This window comes from Equus asinus, chromosome 7, assembly GCF_041296235.1.
Source record: "Equus asinus isolate D_3611 breed Donkey chromosome 7, EquAss-T2T_v2, whole genome shotgun sequence".
In the NCBI taxonomy this organism is placed as follows: domain Eukaryota; kingdom Metazoa; phylum Chordata; class Mammalia; order Perissodactyla; family Equidae; genus Equus; species Equus asinus.
The window spans coordinates 81,830,208-81,852,608 of NC_091796.1; the positions used below are offsets into that span (position 1 = coordinate 81,830,208).

Genomic DNA, 22,401 nt, shown 5'->3' on the forward strand with positions numbered 1-22,401 from the left:
TGGAAAAGTTTACAGGCTTCGTGAGCTTTGGCAAGTCACCCAACTTCTCCAAGCCTCAGTTCCTTGACCTCATAGGTTTGATGTAGGTTCCATTCATTATTACTCTTGGGACTGTGCCCTATTAATGAGAGATTTGGGAAGATTTAAAAAAAAATAAGAGAAAACTTTAAATTCCAAAGGGGCCAGGTGTGTGGTTTAGCCTGCACATGAATCTGGTATGTGCTGCCTCTCCCAACCTCTTCATCCCCTGGGGTTTGTGCCTACCCTGCTTGTTGCAGGAGCAGGTTGAGGAAGCAAAGCCTGGGCTCATGGTGGGGAGGGGGGTGGATTCCCGAGTTCCTGGGCTTCTGGAGCTCGGCCTCCATGGGACCCTTAGGCAAGTGCCTGTGACAGGATGGGCACCAATCTCTCTGGTGGGCACACTGAAGAAGGGGTGGCCCCTGGTGCTGGCACTTGCCAGTAGGGCAGATCCTCACCTTCCACCTTTCCAGGATTACCTTGGCAGGCTCGGAGCTCTCCCCGGTGCAGGTGGCCCTGGGGCAGTTGGTACGGCTCTTCTGCCCAGATGACCCCTCCCTGGATTCCCAGGCCTGGTGGCAGAAAGATGGGGGACCCATCTCCTCTGACAGGTGTGCAACAGTCCTCCTCCTGTGGCAGCCCCTCTGATCTTCCCTGGGATGGGAGGGTGTGTGTGGGGCTATGGTCCCCTCTGATAGGAGCACTGGGGGCTGACAGAGGCTGGACTCATTGTTGTCCTCAGGAGCCCAGAGCTCAAGCCCCCATCTTATCATTTAGGCACAAGCTGCAGCCTGATGGCTCCCTGGTCATCAGCCCTCTGCGGGCAGAGGATGCTGGCACCTACAGCTGTGGCGGGACCAGGCCAGGCGCTGACTCTCAGAAGATCCAGCTTCAAATCACAGGTCTCTGTCCCACCCCACCTTCAGTGGGTTCTCATGGGCCCCAGGGTGGGAGGGACTGGCTGGGAGGGCCTGGGCTAGGGTGCCCCCACACTGTTGGGGGGGGAGGGGCTAGGGTGCTTCCTTGGGCCAAGGCATCCTTGTAGCAGGGCCCATGCTCCAGTTGGGCTGGGGTGGCTGTCTTGACCCTTGTGGCTCTCATTTCTCCACATGTCCGCTGCCGGCCTCATGGCCTACCCTTTCCTCCACCCCCTTTTCCCCACAGCTCACCTCTTGCTTCTCCTGGCCTCATGACAGGGGGTGACATGGCTGTGCTGTCTGAGGCTGAGCTGAGGCACTTCCCTCAGACCAGGGACCCAGCCCAGGGCCGCAGTCCTCAGGACTCCAGCCTAGGGGGGGATGCTGAGGGCCTGGGGGCCACTTCCTCCTCACACCCATGGCCCACAACCAGGTAACAGTGCAGTAATACCATCCTGCTCTGAGTTTCCTTCCTGCCCAGAGGGCCAGGGTTGATGGAGGTCTCAGTGGGTGAGAGGAGGGGAGGTGAATGGGTCCCTGTCGCAGTGTGTGCTGTGAACAGGCATGCAGGCCGTGCTCAGGGCTTTGCTAACTGAGGACTAGAAAAACATGGCTCTCTGAGCTCAGCCTCTTGAGGAGGAAGGGGAGCCCTCCCCTCCACCCCAAGCAGGGGGGATGGTGCAGTTCCGCAGGCCCAGGACTCAGAGGCTGAGGGAAGGGAAGACACCTGGAGCTAGAGGGCCTGAGATGGCCTGGAAGAAGGGTACAGTTTATGGTGACGATGCAGAGAGCTGGGGGTGCCCAAGTGAAGGACCTAGTGGCAGATGTGCAGGGTGGGGAGGAGACAGTTGGAGATTCTGGGTTGGGGGATGGAGAATAGTAGGGGGTAGGGGACAAAGTCAGAGGTGGCTTTTAGACTTTGCCCTAGGTAGTTGTTGATGATGTCTAACCAGAACAAAGCAGTGATTTTAGGAAGCTGAATCTGGCTGTGGAGGGAGAAGGGGGCTGTGACATGAGGCTTATCTAGGGGTCTGGTCCCCAGGGATGGATGGGAGTAGGGGAGGCAGCAGCAAGGGCTCCCTGATGGCTTTGGGGTGCTTGTTCTGCAGGCTGCGTCTGGACCGGAACCAGCCTGGGGTGGTGGATGCCCATCCAGGCCAGCAGATCCGGTTGATTTGCCGTGCTGAGGGCTTCCCACCCCCAGCCATCGAGTGGCAGAGAGATGGGCAGCCCCTCTCTTCTCCCAGGTTTGTTCAGCTCTTCTCCTCACCCCACCCTGTGGGAGGCCACTGGGGGAGAGAGCTGCCAGGTGTCACTCCTCATCAGTCCTGAGCAGGACTTCTGGGGCTCCCGAGAGATAGGAGCTGCCAGGTGCAGGGCTCCTTGAGCAGACCAATATGTGGGTCTCTGGGCCTTTCCAGGGTGTGGTTAGTGGACAGAAGTAGTAGACCAGCTAAGGGAGGAAATGCAGGCAGACACATTGCTGGCTGTAATCGTAATAGCTCACATTTATTGAGCCCATACTGAGTATGAGGCTTGTTCTCCATCGTACAATCTGCAGAAGAGCAACACTGAGGGAGGTGCTATTTCATCCCCGTTTTATACACACAAGCTTAACACCACACAGCTTCTAAGTGGCAGAACCAGGATTTGAGCCTACTAAATGAGTATACAGCAAAAACTAGAAACCCAAACCACAGTTATTTTGTATGAGAAAAACTGAAATGCTTTTATTGCCAGGCTTAAAAGCCAGGCATTTTCAAGTAAATGAGAGTGCCGGCAGCTGGAGGACCCTTTGGCCAGATCCCACTGAACAGCCGTTCCCCAGGAAAAGGAAGATGCTGCCCCTCTGTGCCCCTTGCTGGCCCCTTGGGCTGAAGCCCACTGACTATGTTTGGTCCTTAGACACCAGCTGCAACCTGATGGCTCTCTGGTTATCCGCCACGTAGCTGTGGAAGATGGTGGCTTCTATGCCTGTGTTGCTTTCAACGGGCAGGACCGAGACCAGCGATGGGTCCAGCTCAGAGTTCTGGGTAAGGTGGCAGTCCTGAGAGAAAGGGTGAGTGGGGCCAGTGGCCTTTGAGGTCAGGTGGCACAGGTGGGGCAGGATTGGCGTAGTGGCTGACAGTGTCTCCTCCTTGGGCCCAGGGGAGCTGACAATCACAGGGCTGCCCTCTACTGTGACAGTGCCGGAGGGTGACACAGCAAGGCTGCTGTGTGTGGTGCCAGGAGAAAATGTGAACATCAGATGGTCCAGGTAAGGCTCTATTCCAGGCAGGCCTGGTCCTCAGACCCTCATACCTGAGGTTGTACAGCCAAAACAGAGGTGGTCCACCTTTCTGCGGGAATGTTGCCATCATCACTGCCCCCAGCCCTCATTCTTTTACCCCTGCCTCCAGGCCTGATGCCAGGGAGGGGGCTGTGGCACCCTCACCCCTACTCAATGAGGCCCCATAGGACTGTGCTCTCTTCTGTTGGTTGGGCTACAACAGGGCTCTCAACCTCAGCACTACCGACATTTTGGACCCCGTAATTTGTGGTTGTTGGGGTTGTCCTGTGTGTTGTAGGATGTTTAGCAGCATCTAGGCCATCTACCCACTACATGTCAGTAGTACTCCCAAGTCATGACAATAGAAGATGTCTCCAGACATTGCCAAATGTTCCCTGGGTGGCAAAATCTCCCTTAGGGTTGAGAACCACTGGGCTACACTCAGCTTTGGGGACCTCAGTGGTCTTTTACCCCAGATCAGTTGGCCTTTCGTTCATTCATCAAACATCTTTTTGCCCTCTTCCTCCTTTCAATGGGTAGGACTAGGCTAGGCCCTGAGAATCCTGGGGTCATCTGAGCCCCCAGGGTACGCCCAGGCAGATACCCCAGTGTCCCATGGGCTCCAGACGAGGTTTGCCCTAAGTGCTGGCTGAGCACGGAGCAGTGAGGCTGCCTCTTGCCTGGGAGAATCAAGGAAGGGGTGGCCATTGAGGTGACGTTGGCTGTGCCTTGAAGGCTGAGGAGAGGGAAAGATGTTCTTGGTCAAGCTCAAAGGTGAGTATTTGAGAGGTGATCCAGGAACGGAAGGGGCCTGTACACTGGAGGGGAGAGGTGATGGGCCTGTGGAGGTTGGGTGCCTCTGTCATGGCCCTGGTGCCAGGGGAGGGCAGTGGGGAAGCTCTGGAGGCTTTCCAGCTGGTGCTCTCCGTCCAGCCTGCCCTGATCAGGTCCTGGCTCTGATTATCCCACCAGGCCTGTATCTTCAACTTTGCCTCTCCTGGATCTTTACAGCGGCAAACGTGCTAAGGAGCCCTCTCTTCAAAACAAAACCAGCATAAAGAATACCCTTCTCTGAGGCTGTATTTCCCTGCAGACCCCACCCTTCTGTGGGGCTCCCCTTCACAGCAGAGCTGCCTATGTTGGTTGTCTTCACCTGTTCACTCATGGCTCAGCCCTTGTGCTGGGGCATCACACTCACCTTCTGCTCCAGGGATACAGCCCTGGCCAAGGCCACCAACTACCTTCCTGTTCCTAACTGCTCCAGACACATCTCTGTCCTCACCTGACCTGCAGCCTCTTCCTGCTCACCTCTTGCTCCTGAAATACTCCCCTCCCTTGGCTACAGGAAACTGCTGTCTTCTGGTGTTCTTCCTGCTTCTCTGGCTGCTGCTTCCGTTTTCCCGGCTGGCTCATCTCACACCCGTCCCTTAAAGGCTGGTGTACCTCAAGCTCTGTCCTTGGATCTTGATTTGTCTCTAACTTCACCTTGGGCAATCTTGCAGACAGTTTCTGGGACCATCCAGTGCTGACACTCCCTGGGTCCAGATCTCAAATCTGACACCTCCTGGTATCTCACAGGCACCTCAAATTCAAATGGTGGAAAATAACCTCACCATTTACCCTCATCCCTGCTTGGATCTCCCCATGTTGGAGGGGCACCACCACTACCCAAGCTAGAACCCTCTGTCATCCTTGATTTCTGCTCCCTCACCTCCCACATCTGACCTTCACTTTAGTCCCTTTATCTTACTGCCTGTGTCATCTACCAGGAGTGTACTAGTGCAGCAGCCACTTACCTGGTCTCTGCTTTCAGGCTTGTCACCCCCACCCCCCACTACAGGCAGTGACCCTTTCAAAGTGCAAATATCGTGTCAGTCCCTTCTAAGCTTACACCCTTCCATTACCCCCACGACCCAGTCCAAACGCTTGACCAGAGCCATGTACACTTCCTCCCTCCCTCCCTCTCCTTGCTCCAGCCATGGCCTTCCTTTAAGTTCCTGAGTCCCCATGTTCTCCCTCTCTGTTGGCCACCTGCTGCCTCCTCCTCAGCAGAGAAGCCTTCCCTAAACACCCGCACCCCTACCCTGTGCCCGGGAGGCAGGGAGTGCTTCTGTTGTTCATCCAGCACAGGGCCTGCTTACGGCTACTTTTAAGACTCTTGTTAATGAAAAGTGACAGTGGGATTCCTTTGTGGATAAGAGGCAAGTTTACAATAACTTAGCTCAGTTGGTGTGAGTTCACCTCACTTTTGAGTTATTTTGCTTTGTTAATGTTCTATCTTTTTGGTACCCTGTCCTGTCTCTTCCTTGAGGTGTGGGTCATTTGTCCACAGGGAGGTAGTTGGCCCTGGAATAGTCTTTGATTATCTCCTCCCTCTGTCTCCCAGGGCCTGAAGACTAGAGGCCCTGGACAGCTCTCCCAGCATCCTCTCCCCTCCAGGAATGGGCTGCCAGTATGGGCTGATGGCCACCGTGTCCACCAGTCCCCCGATGGCACACTGCTGATCCACAACCTGCGGGCCAGGGATGAGGGCTCCTACACGTGCAGTGCCTACCGTGGAAGCCAGGCAGTCAGCCGCAGTACCGAGGTGAAGGTGGTCCCGCCGGGTAAGAGGCCTACCACAGGCATTTGCTTGTTCTCAAGGGCTGGCTGTGTGCTGCAGAGTGTGGGAGAGCGTGGGCTCTGCAGCCCAAGGGACTCTTGTCCAAGTCCTGGCTCACTCTGCCAGTTATTGGTAGTGTGACTTGGGCAAGGGACTTAACCTTCCTGAACCTCACTCTCCTTATCTGTACAGTGGACCACTCTACCACCTGATAGAGTTGTAGTGAGGATGAAGGAAATAATGTGTCTCCTGGGCACCTGGTAATAGCTTAATAAATAAGTATCATTATTTAGACTTACTGATTTTATTTTGAGAAATACAATTGATAGGAATTTCATTATAATACTTAAGGCAGACAGAACATTAAAAATCTGTCCATTTTAATCAGGGTGGCAAAGAGTGGTTCTATGATTGAAAAGTGCCTGTATGGCCATTTGACCAAATGAGCTGGGATTATTATCACCATCTTACAAATGAGACAGATCCCCAGAGCTTAAGTGATGTTTCTCTAAGTCACACAGCAAATTAGTGGCCAAGTTGGGACTAGGACTCAGGTCTTTTGACTCCTCATATTTAATCTTCTTTTCATTAAACTATTACACCTGTAATAGTTGTAATGCAGGCAGAACTTTACCTGCGTTCTTCACTAATTTGATATTTTAGCCAGATATTCTCCAGCTCTTGCTCTTTGAGTTATGTCATATTTCAACCAATCTAAATAGCATATTGTAAGATGTGTAATTTTCATACTACTAAGAAAAAATGCTGTCAATTAACACAATGCTAAGAGATTGTCAATTAAGATGCATTCCAATTTGAGAGGTGTTAAAATATGAAAATAAGTACATCTCAGAACTGATGAAATAGACTGTAGTTTAATGTTCAAACTCTTAAGAGCTCTGTGGTTCAAATAAGCCAGAGCGGAAGCGGGAGGGGGAGCTGACTATCTGAATGGCAGGGTGGGCCGAGCAGCTGGTTCTCTTGGGGCCTGACACAGAACTGGGGAAGAGTGAGCCAGGCCCCCCATGTGCTGGTCTGCCTGGATGGTCACAGCTATCAGGGCTGCAGTGCTGTACCAAGAGCACTGTTACACTTGCAGGGGTGGGAGTGGGGAGTGCCGGGGGGAGGGGACGGCTGGCTATCTGCCTCCTGTCTGGCAGGCTGAGGGTGGGGACCAGCCAGTGCTAGAGGTTGAAGGGTCTGTGAGCTCCTTAGGACAGAAATTGGGACTTGAGTCCCCAGGGCCCAGCCCAGTGCATGGCATCACTAGTTGCTCAGATACTTGGTGACGGCGTGCACGTGTGCCTGATGGCATGACCCTGGCAAAAGCACCATAGCACAGGGGCTACTGTACACCTCTATCACATCTAGCATGTTGATCTCTTGTGTACATACTAACCATATTTACAAGACTTGAGACAAACCAGAATGCAGATTTACTGAGAAAGGGAGTGGTTAAGAGGACCCAGATGATTGTGTGATTAGCTATAGACGTATCTATGTAGGAAACCAAATTATAATCTGAAACTTGTTTGATGACAAAATCTGGTGAGGTTCCTGGTGATGTGTTGTCGGCTAAGCTGAAATGGTCTGATGTGACCTGCCTCCTGGACAGGCCACTATGGTCTCTCTCCCGCCCTCTGCTGGATGAGTGTTGCCAATCTTAGATAGATACCTTGGGGGCACCTTTTTTGACTAGAGGCTGTCTTCCTCTTCTCTTTAATTGTATTCATTCCATTGATCAGGCTGCAGATATCTGCTCTCACCTATTTATGCTATTTATTTTTTGTAGGGCTTCACTGCTTGTGGTTGCCTCACTTGGCCCTATTCATGGTTTGATGACATACTGAGGGGACTTGGGCTAGTCCTGGTGTAAAGGACATACTTCTACTGTGAGGACTTCTCAACCTTTTTGCCTAAAAGACTGGGGTGAGAAACAGAAAATACTGTAGGGATAAAACATGGGGCCCAGTCTCATTTTTCAAATGAGAAGGAAGGAGGCTAGGGAGCAAAAAAGCACTGTTAAGCAAATTTTTTTTTTTTTTTTTTAAAGATTTTATTTTTTCCCCTTTTTCTCCCCAAAGCCCCCCGGTACATAGTTGTATATTCTTTGTTGTGGGTCCTTTTCTTTTTAGTTGTGGCATGTGGGACGCTGCCTCAGCGTGGTCTGATGAGCAGTGCCATGTCCGTGCCCAGGATTCGAACCAATGAAACACTGGGCCGCCTGCAACGGAGCATGCGAACTTAACCACTCGGCCACGGGGCCAGCCCCTTAAGCACTCAAATTTTAGCCATGGTTACTTTGTGCCCAAGGTACTATTATCATCTCCATTTCAGATGGGGAAACAGAGGCACAGAGAGCTTAAGTAACTTGCCCAAAGTCACCCAGCTGATAAGTGGGAGAGCCAGGACTGTGCCCAGGCAGTCCGGCTCCAGATCTGTTGTGCTTAACAAGATGCTGAGCACCTCCTAACTCTGGGCCCGGGGCTGCAGAGGCTGAGATAAAGTTGATACTAAAATTACTGATTTTTTTAAACAATAGGCATAAATGGCTTGCTATTTATATGAATGTAGAAAGTTAGTACTCTTGTTATATTGATACATCAAACCTTTATAAAGTCATTTGCTGGTTAGGTATGGTGTTTTTGTTGTATTTTGGGAGGAAGCAAGGGGAGAGAGGGTGAAAATGACTTTCCCTAGCCCCATGACATCTGACTTTAGGGAAGGTGCTACTCAGGTCCAAGTCAAGCTGATGTAAGACCCCTTCCCGAAAGAAAAGGGAAGCTAACTAGATAAGGCCATCTCAACTCTAAGATGAAGCAGCAGAAGGAAACTCTCATAGGGATTTATGAAACACAGAAGCTCCTAGTAAATTCAGGGTGAAGGGGGCGGGGAGACCCAGTGCTTTGTGCTCAGTATAGGATTAGAGCCATGGTTCACAAGGCTGTTTTCCTATCACCTTGCCTAATACTCATTGCTTTCTCTGGGGAAAGTAGAAAAATTGGAAGGATGGGGAACTAAGTGACTAAGATAAGTTGGGACTATTAAAGGTCAGAGGAAAGCAACAGTGAGAGAGAGAAGACAAGACAGCTCTTGCCAACTCAAAATTTTACTTAGGGCTGATCCTACTCTCCTTCCCAATCCAGAGGCCAAGGCAGCTGACATTCAGCTCTTCAAGTCTCAATAGTAAGGATAGGGAGTTAACTTCAAGAGATGTTTAATCGTCCAGTCAGTCAGTATTTGTGAGTCTGCGATGGGCTGTACCCTGGGCAGCAGCTGCAAGAGAACGGAGGGACCACTGCATGCTAAAATGGGGTTGACAATGAGCGGAAGCTGTGATCCCACATGTAGTTGTACACACAGGCGTTAAAAGGTTACAGAGTAACTCCACCTTTTTTGGAGTCTGGCAGTTATAGTGCTGCTTTCCTTTTAAGGAAATGAGATGGTAGGTGAGCATTTTCTCTCTTACCACTTTCTCTCTCCCTGTCATTTTGCAGCACTGGCCGCCCAGCCGAGGGACCCTAGCAGGGAGTGCATCGACCAGCCGGAGCTGGCAAACTGTGATTTGATCCTGCAGGCCCAGCTCTGTGGCAATGAATATTACTCCAGCTTCTGCTGTGCCAGCTGTTCCCGTTTCCAGCCTCATGCCCAGCCCATCTGGCAGCAGGGATGAAGGCTAGCTCCAGCTCCAATTCTGAAACAACTAGTAGGGCTGGGAAGAAGGGAAGATAGATTCTTGGTCACCCCTCTCTGGCTGTCAGAGAGAGTTATCTTCTGGAGACAATGGCCCTTTCACACACACCCAACCCCTACCCAGTGTTTGGCCACAGCAGCAGCAGCCTCTCTCTGTAGTCCCCAGCAGTGTTTGCATCTCTGACATAACCACAGGTGGCTGCTGAGTTGTCAAGAAGAGGAATCTGTTTGGATAAGGACACCCTATACTTTCTAACTTCCCTCTATAATTTCTGATACACAGGATCGGTTCACCGTGTTTTAAAGCAAGCTACCAGGGTTCTCACTTCATTTAAAGCTGGATGGGGAGGTGTGTAATGCTTTCAAAGTTAACATGTATCTCATAGGGGAATACCGGCTCCTGCTGTGTCAGGGAAGTATTCTTTGACCTCAGATGAGATCTAGTTCTAGCAAACAGTGGTCCATTGCTCCAGTCTCTCTCACCCTTCTAGGAAGTATAGCAATCAGCTTCAAATCCCATGTGTGTGTACAGTTAAAAGCACGATGTTTGTCAAAGCTCTCAGCAAAGTGGAATGTAATGTAAGGCTCAGCATAGGGACTTGGGATGAAAGAGCAGCAGTTGTATTATTATCTCAGCAAGAAAGAACTGGAAAAACTCCTTACTGTCATCAGGAAGCTGCAGCCTGAAGCCCTCCTCCTGAGGCCGACATGCAGAACCTGGCTGTGAGGATCCTCTCAGACCTGTATTGAGCTGATGGGCCTGCTCTGTACAGTGACCAACGAGGAGCCTCTCCTCCTCAAGTAGGAATCTGTGAAGCAAAATGTTTGCTGCCAGATAAAAACCAAACTATTATTAAAAACAGCATCAGCAGGATGGGGGGACCAATGGAGGGAAGGGCAAATGTAATACCAGGGAAGTGGTTTCAGAAATGGTTTGTTGGAGGAAGTCGTTCTTCATCTCTCAGAACCTCCAACTCCTTGCTGTAAAATAAGAGGCCTGGATTCAATGAGCTTCTGAGTCCCTTTCTACTTGAACCTTCTACAAATTCTCCAGAGGGCTGGCTGGGCCTAGTAACAGCGGTTATTCTCGGACACAGGAAAAACAGGCATTACAGGGACTAAGGCTCTGAAAAGTGACTTTTATTACCAACACACTGGCTGGAAGAGAGAAAACTGCATCATGGGTGAGTGACACTTCTTGGTCCACCTCTCATTCAACAAAGGAAACATGGGCCAGGGGCAGAGATCTTTTTTTCTTTCCATTTTAAAAAGTTTTGAGGAGCATCCCATTTCATTTACCATGGCTGGTTTTGCTATAGAAATTGGAAAATAAGGGCCACTTTCTTGGACTCCTCAGCCCTTTAATTAAACCTCTATTTGGTCAATTGGTGACATGCTTTGGAAGGTAAGTTTGAGATTAGCTCTTCTTAGAACTAGTCACAGAATAGTGTGCTAAGGTTAGAGGTGAGAGTAAAACTCAATCTAGATCAGTGGCTCTCAACCCTCTTCTATATTGGGAGCTTTTAAACAACCTGGGGTTCCACTCCCCAGAGATTCTGATTTAACTGGTCTGGAGTATGTGCTGGGCATGAGGATTTTAAAAGCTCAAGTGATTCTAACACGTATTCAAGGTTGAGAATCGCTGCTCTAGCCCCAGACTTCTCAGAATGTGAATGTTGTTGAAATGCAGCCTGATTACTAGGTCTGGGGTGGGGCTGAGATTCTGTCTCTCTAACCAGCTCCTAGGAGAAGTCCATGCTGCTGTTCCAGACCATATTTTGAGCAACAGGAATCTGACGTTAGAGATGTGCTTAGGGTCAACCAAAGCCTAAAGAATGAATACCAATATGAATTTTAAGAATATAACACTCCCAAAAAAAGACTTTCTAGACACCAAACTAGAGATTTGCAGCAGCAGTAGACTGGAGAGAGAACAAGACCAAAAAGAACTAAAAAAATTCCATTTGCTAATAAAGCAAAGGGGAAAGGCATGAGCAAAAGCTTCTACCACGAACATTTATTTTTGTTAAAGCAGATTATAAATTCTCATCAGTACAAATATATATAACTCACATTTGATTGTAAGGCCAACGTTCAAAAGTAAAAATGAGATGGGATCTCACGTGTTACCAGAGGTCAAGTGGCTGCAACTGGCAATGGGATGTTTGCTCACCACGGGGCAGGTGAAGGACACACAGACAGACACACACACATAGCTAATAAAACCAGAATCTCCATCCCCACAAAAGTTGTGGGGACAAAACTTAAAGGACAAACAAAACCCACCAAGACCCACATGACAAACCAACACAGTAACCTGCGTTCCTGTCTATGGATATGATTATGTCATTGTCACCTTAGTGTTAAAATAAAGGATTAACATAAGGAAACTGCAGCAATATATAAAAGAAAATACATAATCTCTATAGAGCATATTTAGATTGATTCCATTAAAATAATGACGTTAGAATTTCATTATAGGTTTAAAACCAGGAGAATACTGCTCTTTCATTTTCTTTATTTAAAACTACACCCTAGTGACTGTATTGGTCATAATCATGATTGTTGTTGCAAAGTGCTACTTACAATGAATGATACCACATAATTTGCTAGGGATCCCGTCTGCAACTTCCAGCCTTTCCTCTTTATCTTCAATAGGCATCAATGATAAAGCAATCTTATGTACAATTTCTTACAGCTAACCCTTTTACCTTTGGCAAGATTACTTACAACTCATACAACTTTTTAATATTGAGAACTATTTAAAATATTCTAAATGCATAAAAATAAAGATTTTGGCTTTTTTGTATATATTTATAATATTCTTACTCAAAATGGAAGCTCAACTTAACCCCTAAAATATAGCTCTGCTGGGCAGCTGCCGATGAGCCCTCCTGGGAATTCTGGCAGTGCAGCCTGCCTCTCGTCCCAAGCCCAAGCACAGGCCACCCTGTTCTTGATCTCTAAGACAGGCCAGCACTGAGAGGAGGCAGGTGAATGGCCTGAAAAACAAAGGGAGATCATTTTGCTTCCTGTTGTGTTTTATATTCCAGTAAATGTGCTTTGAATACAGATTCCTGTTCAGATATGTCGCCTCTCTGTTGCCAGAGATTTGTAAGGGGCTGACGAGGGGAAAAGAGGGCAACATTTCCGTGACTTCTTTAACCTAACTGCAAGACAGCTCTTCTCTAGGAATGGTTTTCTCCAATTTTTTCACAATCAGCCCTCATTGCACTCTGTGCCTGGACTTGCTTCTTGGGGACCTTTGGGATTAGTGAAAAGTACACTGATGGGGAACAAAGTCCCCTTTGCTCCTTTGACGTCCACCCCCCGCCCTTGCCTAAGTATGGACAAAATACATAAGCCGTAGGGACTGCTTAAAGTTCAATTTCAAACGTCTTCTGTAAGTCACTGGAGAAAGGGTTGGTGGGAGAGGGGTTAGTACGCTGCTTGGACTTGCTTTCTAATGCAGCCCACTGGGCTTCGAAAGGATCCACCGGGCAGGTGCCTGCAGGAATCTCTGTGTGCTTGTCCCCTGAAGCCAACCTGCCATCATCTACACCATTGAAAGCGGCAGAACCGTTGAGGTGCTGAACAGGAGGCTTAAAGAAGGGACTGGCAGTAGCACTGCTTGTTTCATACTGAGGGAATGTCTGCTGCTTGACCAGGCTGGGAGACTGATGGGGGTGAGCAGCCTGAGGGTGGCCTGCAGTGCCAAACACGTTGGCTACCATCTGGGAGGGAGTGATGCCCACCACAGGCACATTAGGGGCTGGATAGGGCATCCCGTTGGCCACAGGATAGGACTGGGCAGGGACAAAGGCTGGCTGCAGGGGTGGGACCACACCCACTGGCACTGGCTGAGAGGTGAGGAATGCATTCCCTTGGAAAGGCGGTGCTGACTGGGAGATGGCAGTGGGTGGAGGAGGCTGGAGAACTGGCTGCAGAGGGGCAGCTGAGGCCTGGGGTTGCTGAGCCCGGACGCTCTTGGACACTTCTTCTAACCAGCGGTCGGCTTCAGAGGGAGTACGTCTGTGACCAGCCTGGAAGAGACCTGGAGAGGCAGCACCAGAAGATTGACCCCACTCAGTCCCTGGAATCAACGAAATGAAGAGACAAAAGAATCACAGTCATTAGGGGCTTCTTTTGTCACTTGATAACCTTGGTTATTTGAATGATCCTAACATGTGGAACAAGTCCCCCTAACTGGACATTTTGTGGTTTTGGTAGGTGGAAGGAAAGGCTCTATTACCAGCTGAGGAGGTTGTATAGTAGGACAAAGAGAATCTGTCAGACCACGCAGCTGTCTCAGCGACGCTAGAGAGCTGTCTAGATACAGCTCAACTGCATCAGACCAAGGCAGCTGGCAGGCATCAGAAACCATTCCCTGTGCCTGTTGCTCAACCATGGTACAAAAACCAGTTTGCACATATTCTGCAGGGCCTGAGGCGATTCACCTCCTGCTGTAGCAGAATGAAAAGAAAATAACCAGTGACTTGGTGCCATACTTGTGGCTCCTGCCTGGCTTCTAGATACATGTTGTCCTACTGGTGATCTGCCTTTATTACTACTTAAAATTTTTTGGTTTTATAGTTAATGTTCATTATAGAAAAACTAGAGAGTGCAGAAGAGCAAAAATAAAGTGCTTTTTGTAGCCCTTTTCATAGGCCTGCCATTGTAGGAGGAAGGGTCCCTTCTTCCTACAGGCATATCCATATATCTCCAAAGCCAGTGATGGACTCTCTCACGGTAGGGCCCAGGAATCTACACTTTATGAAAGCTCTATGGGTGGTTCTGTTCTATATTCCTAAGACCTATCAATCTAAACTTTTAGTTGCTCGCCTTCACTATCCCTTCTTAACAGTAGTTTATTTCCAGGAGGGAACCTACTTTTCTGAAAAAGACTCCTTTCTGGTTCCCAATCAGGTAAATGGCTGATTTTGAACCAGGGTCACTTATCTGATCCCAGAATCCTCACCACCATCTCTGGCCACCTTACCCGAACGTATGGCTGCAATTTCCTTGTTAGCAGCATCAGGGGCATGGGCCCAAGGGTTGGTTTCACGCACAGGCATTGCTACGGGTGCTAGAGCAGTATGGGCTGGCTTAGCAGCAAGCACATGGAAGGCTGAGTCAGTGCCATTAGCTACAATGGGAGCAGACAACATCAATGGAGTTAATTCGTGCAGGGTATACAGGCGACCCCTTGGTCCTGGGTCAGTCAGGCCAATGTGCAATACTGGTGGAACAGATAAGACAGAGAAGTTGGTGTTGGGATAACCAAGCCATCTTGCAATGGATACAAAAACCTTTCGCAAAGAGAGAATTAGAGGTTGTAATTAAAATGGCTGTACTGATAAAGTCAAATGACTCTTCTAGGAAAATATGTGTATGGGGAGAGAGAGTAACAACTTTTCAAATTAACTTGAACAGAGCTGCTCCGTCTTACAAGTGGCAAAAATCTAACTATTCTATATGGCTTAGCCTTTGGAAAAATGATGTAAATAAAGCATTTCCCTCTTACATCACTTTTCTAAAAGATCAAATTACGCCAACAATAATAATGATTCCTGGGGAGGGCCCCGTGGTGTAGTGGTTAAGTTTGGTGTGCTCCGTTTCAGTGGTCTAGGTTCGTGGGTTTGGATCCTGGGCATGGACCTGCACCATTCGTTGTCCATGCTGAGGCAGTGACCCACGTATAAAGTGGAAGAAGAATGGCACAGATGTTAGCTCAGGGCTAATCTTCCTCAGCAAAGAAAAAAAAAAATATAAAATGATTCCTTATTATGTGCTAGGTGCTATGTTAATAGTACTTTAGTATGCATCATCTCATTTAATTCTCTCAAAAACCCCACAAGGCTGATATTAGCCCCATATTACTGATGAGAAATCAAACTTGGTATATGTTTTCATTCGCTTAATAAATTTGTAATTTGCTACAGAATTAATTTCCTCTCTATTTTTTGAAGATTTTTTTCCCCTCAGTAATATAATATCTCAAAGTACCTATCATTCTTTCCTTGTCTCTCTTTCTTAACATCTTCTAACCCTTGCTCCTTTACTCCAGACAGCTATCCCATCAGCTTCTACTCCTGAGCCCAGCTCTCTACCATATTTAGTATGGAACAGACAAGCAGGCACCTCCCCCTGCCCTACGGTATAATCATTCCTTCTTTAGGACTGGGCAATCATGCTTATGGCATTGGTACTATTTACCCCAGGGCTTGTCTAAAAGACTAGCTCACCCATAGACTGGGAGCCCCTTAAAGGTAGGGAAAAGATTATGTTCTATTCAGTTTTGTAGACCTATTGCCTTATAAACAGGAATAGAGTCAGTAGAATATAATAGGTACTATATTCAGAAAGACCTGGGTTTTAAATCCTGGCTGTGCAATTTGAGCAATTTACTTAACCTCTCTGAGCCTCATTTCCCTTATCTGTAATACCTACCTCAAAGGGTTGTTGTGGGGACTAAATGAGATGAGAAAATGCATGAGTCCTTACCATGATGTGGCAGCACTGTGCTAAGTGCTCAATAAATTGTGCCTATTATTATTGGTATTATAAATATTTGTTAGATGAAATGAAAAGAAATTTTGTGTACATGACTATAAAGTTTTGTTTTGTTTTAAAAAAAGGAGACTCCCTGGAGAAAAAGCATTTAGTACCTTCCTCCAATAGGGGTGGGGTACTGTCTCCATAGCAAAACTTTTTCTGAGCTCTCTCTTGAAGAAATGGCAATTATAGGAGTTCAAATTCTAAAAGTCTGTAATTTAAGTTATATAAACTCTTTGCTGACCTCTGAGTCAATACCAACTGTTAACTCAGTATCTCTGAAAACAACTTTTAGTAACTCTTCAATGCCACAAAGCCAAATATTAGGACACTTGTTATCGAACATGAAATGAACTAAGGAGCCAAAAGAAGTGCCTTTTTCTCTATGAGCCTCCCATGACAGGGTGGAGACTAGGTGAGACCAGGGCTTCTCAGCTTCGGCACTACTGATATTTTGGGCTGGGTAATTCTTTGTTGTGAGCATGGTTGTCCTGTGCACTGAAGGATGTTTAGTAGCATCCCTGGCTTCTACCCAAATGCCAGTAGCAGTCCCCCAAACCCAAGTTGTAAAACTCAAAAATGTCTCCACACAATGAATGCCATATTTTCCCTGAGGGAGCAGAATCACCCTGGGGTTGAAAAACACTGTGCTAAAGGAAGCCTAATGCTAGAACCAACTCACGACCGCTGCTTCTGGAGAACTGGCTGGAGCTCTGACCCGCAAGAATCAAGTGGCAAGTAAAGAAGTGGGTTGGGACTATAGAAGCTCCTAACAGAATGGTATGCAAGACAGGTAGGTACATGCAAAATGACGAAGACAGACATCTTAGGAAACAACAAGGGAACAAAGCACAGACACACTGTCCAACAGGGAAATTAGTGAATCTGAGACATTATCAAACAGAGAAATTAAGGACTTACAGTTAGTGGTCAGCGTCAAAAAGTACAAAAAGTTTCGAAGAAAATAGCTAAGCAGGCTGAGATGAGAGGGCACCAACCTTGAAAGGCAGGAGATTGTGGTGCCACAACTGTCACTGGTTTGGTCATTGGGGCGGATGAGAAGGGATCCTCGGAGGGTGTGCTGAAGGCATTGGTGATCTGTGAGCACAGGGAGCTGATGCTCTCTGCTTCCCCTTCTACCTCTGGCACTGCAAGACAAACAGAAAATGGCTCTAGACTGAAAACCTGAACAATTCTGAAATGGAACAGTATGACACAGGTGGCATTTTATACTGCATCTCTTATTTGTGGAAAGAAAAGTCTCAACTGTCAGGTGGGGCTATAAAAGCAGCTTCAAAAAATTTACTGTACATTATTTCATTGGCTTTTCAGATGAGAAGATATAAAATGTCAACAATTCATGTACTGAGGTCTATCTTCCTCCCTTGCAAATCCTCAGATTTCTTGATTTCGTCTCCTGGTAGCACTGTTGAGAACTTCGTGTTCTCTTTTTGTGCCAAGATGTTTGGTTAGCTAGATCTTTCTGGAAGACATCTGCAACCTGTTTGTCTTCCAACTGGTTCCCAAGGCTGTGATCTGAGTTAAGTTCTGGAGCCATGTGGTAACTCTATCAGAAAATGGGTTAAAGTCAGGGGCACTAGTGGATGCTTAGTCCTTTTCTCTGTAATAAGCTATGACAATATCATCACTCTCATTTTTCTCCAAAGTACCAAATATATGAACTGTGATAACATGAAAAAGTGAACTGAGGTCCAGGACTCTAGAGGCTTTGTTCTTAGTATTGCCTCTGAGATACTTCTGTGTCACCAAGGAAGCTAATTATGTGTGCTGAACCTTTGTTTGCTCAACTGTGAAAAGAGAATAATAGTTTTTGCTTCCCATCTGCTCCAAAGGGAGACAGAAAACAAGGTACTTGAAGCATCTGGAGTTTCACTTTTTACAAGAGTTGAGAGCTGGAAAGACACTCAGTAATCATCTAGTCCAACTGTTCTTCTGGCCTAGTTTCATCCATCAAAAAAAGAATGTAACTCTGTACTTTTATACCACCATGAGTGGGAGTGCCCTATTGAGACAGAGCTTCCTCATATTCTGTTATAGCACTGGCTTGACATGCCTGAGTGAAGTAAACCAGAGCCCCATAAAAGCATTGACCAGATCAGACACTTCAGCTCCAGATCTTATGATGAGGATAGAGATACCAGGGCTACCTCAGCTGTACAGAGGCCACACAAAGGCCTGTGTGGCAGTTCTGAAAAGTAACGAATATGTGTGAGCAAGCCCACTGTCTCTGATGAACAGATCTTAGATTTATACAGGAGACCCGTTTAGAGTTTCCTCCCTATGGAGCCAACCAGCCACAAGGACAATGAGTACTTATCCATTTCTTCTGGTACATCTGACAGTATTCCTATTTAACTGAATGTGTTTCCAAGGACTTTTTAGTTAATTCCCTGCTGGGTCCCAAATGACAGAATAAGAATGGAAACTTGAGACTCTTGATATTTGGAAGCAGGCTGGTTGAGAGATAGTACACTTCCATCAGGACAAACCATGAACCTTGTAGCTCAGGCCAGGAATTCCCATCATGGCTCCGTTACCTATTTGTTGAAGAGAAATGAATGATTCACGTCCCTCTCCATGAACCTTAGTTTTCTCCCAATGGGAAATGATATAAGATACAGATAACCATGGACCAGCTTCAGAAAGAGGGGAGGCAAGTTTGATGGGATTAGTGTCTCCATGGGAAGTGATGATAATGCTTCAGTGCTAGAGCACCCAGTGAGTCATGTGGATGCTGCATTACCTGCATTTTTTATGGGGAAATCAGTCTTCCTCTGCATGGTGGAAGGCAACTCATTGATGCGCAGGGATAGTTGGCGTTTAAAGGGTGACATCTTCTGGCTAAGAGCAGGAAATCCTCGGAAAGAGCCTTGGCGAGCAAGTTGCTCAATCGGTGCATGCCGACGTGGGATGGCATGAGGATTGTTCATCTCCAGAGAAGCAGTGGCATCCGAAGTGGGAGAGGTGGGAGAGGACGGGGATGGGACAGTGTTGCCAGGGGCCACTGATGAACCAACTGTCTTATCTGTTTCAGCTCAAGAAAGTCAAAAGAAAGAGGACTTTAGCAATGTCTTCAAATAATTTGAACTTATATACCTAAGGAACTCAAAACTCCTCCTAGGTCATTCTGATTGTGATAAATCTCTACCCCCTCCCCTCACAATCCTCTGTAGGTGTGAGGACTCAAGCCACTTTGGCAGTTGCTGTGTGTGGCAAAGAGTATTATTTGGTGGTATTAAAGAATATGCTTAGAGTCTGAAAATCACTGAAGCATGCTAAATAATAGTTATATACATTACATTTTCTAATAAAAAAATAAAAATAGCATGGAGTTTTTTATTCTTTGGTATCCTAGCACAAATGTTTATAAGAAATGAAAAAAATCATAATAATTTAATTTCAAATAAAAACATATATTAGGGCCTGCCCCATAGCCGAGTGGTTAAGTTCACGTGCTCTGTTTTGGCGGTCTGGAGTTTGCCAGTTCAGATCCTGGGTGCAGACCTATGTACCACTCATCAAGCCATGCTGTGGCGGCATCCCACATGGAAGAACTAGAATGACCTGCAACTAGGATATAGAGCTAGGCAGTGGGGCTTTGGGTAGGAGAAAGAAAAAAAAAGGAAGACTGGCAACAGATGTTAGCTCAGGGTCAATCTTCCTCACTCCCCACCCTCCCCCCCCCCCGGCAAAAAACACAAAAACCAAAAACCACCCACACAAAAACAACATATATCTTCTTTTGGCTTAAGAATTACAGCTGTTTGGGTCATTATTAGATTAATGATCTATGTAAAATGGCTAGTTTAAAACTAAAAGAATAGAGTAAAAGATTAGAAAAAATATATTAATGTATATTTAAACTGAACTGTTTAATTTCACAGTATTGTTGTCTTCAACCCTAGCTATCCACAAGAATGCAAAGCATTTTCCCCAAACTCTATCACTTAGCTCTAAAATACACCCAAGCCAACTTTAGACAATAGGCTCTAGAGTAACCTGAATTCTTGTGCAGGCATTTCTGTTATGCTGCCACACCTGAAAAAACTCACATTCTGCAAAATCACACATTAAAATTAACAGGGCTACGGAAAAAGAGGGGCTAGCTTCTCAAAATCTATGGACTTTTTTTTACTTAAGCACGAAAAAACAGTAATAGTCTAATAAGAACAGTATCACTGTGAAATCTCTGCCTGCATTTGCACCCAGCATCACTGTCAGTTGATCCTTTGCAGCCTAAACCTGGGACTTGTACTTCTCCCTTCAAGACGTAGGTCCTTGGTAGTATTTGCTTCTCACAGAGATCAGAAGCCTCATCATTAAAAATCCGTTCCAGGATGCAGACTTTCCCAATTTTGTTTTTAAACACGAGGAGTAATGTCTTTGCAACTTCTTCAACCTCACTCTCACCTTCTCCAGATAGTTTAATGTATGGAAAGAGTAAACACCTTTTTCTTTTTAAGAGAATTTAACATCTTTTCTTTTAAAGATTGGCACCTGAGCTAACATCTGTTTCCAATCTTTTTTTTTTCCCCCTTCTTCTTCTCCCCAAAGCCCACCAGTACACAGTTGTATATTCTAGCTGTAGGTCCTTCTGGTTCTGCTTGTGGGATGTCACTTCAATATGGCTTGATGAACGGTGCCTGTCTGTGCCCAGGATCCAAACCGCCGAAACCCTGGACCGCTGAAGTGGAGTGTGCGAACTTAACCACTCAGCCATGGGGCGGGTCCCAGAGTAAATACTTTTGAAGCCACTAAACTAGCCACTCTAAAGGAAAGGACTTTGCTTAGATTTTCAGGTTTGTTCTTAAGGTCTTCATATATTGCTAAGAGTTCTCTTTGTGAGAAAGCTTGTGCTTGATAGCTTCCAAATATTAACCTGTTAAGAAAAACTGCTGAAGTAAACACACAGTAACAGAACAGATTGTACCTTTCTTGGCATCTTGGATTTGTTTCATAATCTCCTCTCTTTCTGCTTGCTCGGTAGCTGTTGTGACACGGAATGATCCTTCTCTGGTAAAAGTGGTTCGACTGGCATCAAAAGTAGCAGTCACTCCACATTCCTTCTCCCGCTTCTGCTTACGTTCTAGACAGGCCGCAAAAGCACAGCCTACTGCATGGCTCAATCTTTCACCCTGTACATAGCAGGAGGTTTGAAGAACTTTTTTAGAGTTACAGTACCAACAATTACAAATTAGCTTGGACCACAAATACGTCTGTTTTTAAACAAGGCAAAATGTTGGGAATTCCGGCTTAAAATCAGATTTTAATATATTAATATGCCAAATTAATTTATGTGAATAAATTACCTTAGGTAATACTTATAATACTTTACTGTAGCAGGCACTGGGTAAAGTGACCCTCAGCAACCTGTGCCTTTGTGAGCCGCCACTAAGACCTCCTTATCAGTTAGGCTCCCTCTGTCACTCACATTAGCTCTAGCTACCAGCCTAGAAGACACTGCTCAAGGTGCTAAGCCCTAACTCTTGACATGCAAACCTGTATTTGCTGTTTAGGGGAACATTTACCAAGCATTTCTAAGAAACCACTAGAAAGGCAGGGCAAATTTCAGGAACTTAAAGACAACATCAACATGTCTAGGAACAAAAGGAGCAAACTTTAAACTTTGGATAAATAAATACGACTCCACCAATGAGAAGGGATGAGGGCAAAGGAAAGTTTCACTTTCTCAGTCTCCCCTTTCTGAATGCTCCCTTGACCCCAGTGCTCCTCCCCTTTCTAGGCCTTCAGTGCTTTCAGGCTTTCCCCCATACATTCCCTATCTTCTAGCTGTACTCTAACTCCAGGTCTACCTCCCAACCACAAACAGGCAAAAGTTAAAGCATGCTTTCATCCACACTCTCTACTTATAAAGGAATCAAAAGATAGAACTGATTTGTGTGTGGGATGAGAGGGAGGCTTATATAAACTAAATATTGTTTTAACGATACAGTAGATTACCTAGAGTAAATTTAATAAATTCAATGGATTATTTTTACCAGAGTTATCTATATTTTAAACCATATCCGTAATTGTGGAATAAAAAAGTTAGAGATGATATAATAATTGTTGGCACCATTAATAGTGAGAAGAGATATTTGAGAACAGGGAGCACTTTGTGGAGTTTTCAAAATCACACCACATAGGCAGCCGATCCAACATATGGCTCTGAGCAAGTAATTTCACTGGGCTTTATATGCCAATATTAGATATCATAAGGAGAGGTAATTCTGAAATGCTTTTTGTCCCTAAGATTTCACATGACCGCTTATCTCAAGACTGATAGACTTACTCTTTATAAATCCACATGAGTTTCCCTCTAATTT

The 22,401-nt window shown here is 46.5% G+C and overlaps 2 protein-coding genes across 60 annotated transcripts in view; one reads left to right on the forward strand and one right to left on the reverse strand.

The window, feature by feature from the left end:
• PAPLN (papilin, proteoglycan like sulfated glycoprotein) overlaps positions 1 to 22,401 on the forward strand; it is an 87,133-nt gene that overhangs the window by 31,871 nt on the left and 32,861 nt on the right. For 7 of the 10 annotated variants that reach the window (XM_070513959.1, XM_070513958.1, XM_070513961.1 and 4 more), the window contains 8 exons: positions 492 to 629; positions 796 to 920; positions 1,215 to 1,368; positions 2,045 to 2,182; positions 2,841 to 2,968; positions 3,084 to 3,192; positions 5,644 to 5,810; positions 9,304 to 10,884. In XM_070513959.1, coding sequence (XP_070370060.1) covers positions 492 to 629; positions 796 to 920; positions 1,215 to 1,368; positions 2,045 to 2,182; positions 2,841 to 2,968; positions 3,084 to 3,192; positions 5,644 to 5,810; positions 9,304 to 9,479 — 1,135 coding nt within the window. In that variant the 3' untranslated portion in view covers positions 9,480 to 10,884. Of the gene's footprint in view, positions 1 to 491; positions 630 to 795; positions 921 to 1,214; positions 1,369 to 2,044; positions 2,183 to 2,840; positions 2,969 to 3,083; positions 3,193 to 5,590; positions 5,811 to 9,303; positions 10,885 to 22,401 lie in introns of those variants that run through there. The other 3 variants (XR_011504662.1, XR_011504663.1, XR_011504664.1) reach the window with 2 other exon arrangements.
• Positions 11,496 to 22,401, reverse strand: part of NUMB (NUMB endocytic adaptor protein) — a 179,911-nt gene continuing 169,005 nt past the window's right edge. For 14 of the 50 annotated variants that reach the window (XM_070513974.1, XM_044773952.2, XM_014835633.3 and 11 more), the window contains 5 exons: positions 21,006 to 21,210; positions 18,819 to 19,109; positions 17,053 to 17,202; positions 14,499 to 14,645; positions 11,496 to 13,592 (listed from right to left, as the gene is read on the reverse strand). In XM_070513974.1, coding sequence (XP_070370075.1) covers positions 12,877 to 13,592; positions 14,499 to 14,645; positions 17,053 to 17,202; positions 18,819 to 19,109; positions 21,006 to 21,210 — 1,509 coding nt within the window. In that variant the 3' untranslated portion in view covers positions 11,496 to 12,876. The remainder of the gene's footprint in view (positions 13,593 to 14,498; positions 14,646 to 17,052; positions 17,203 to 18,818; positions 19,110 to 21,005; positions 21,211 to 22,401) is intronic. The other 36 variants (XM_070514000.1, XM_044773959.2, XM_070513997.1 and 33 more) reach the window with 3 other exon arrangements.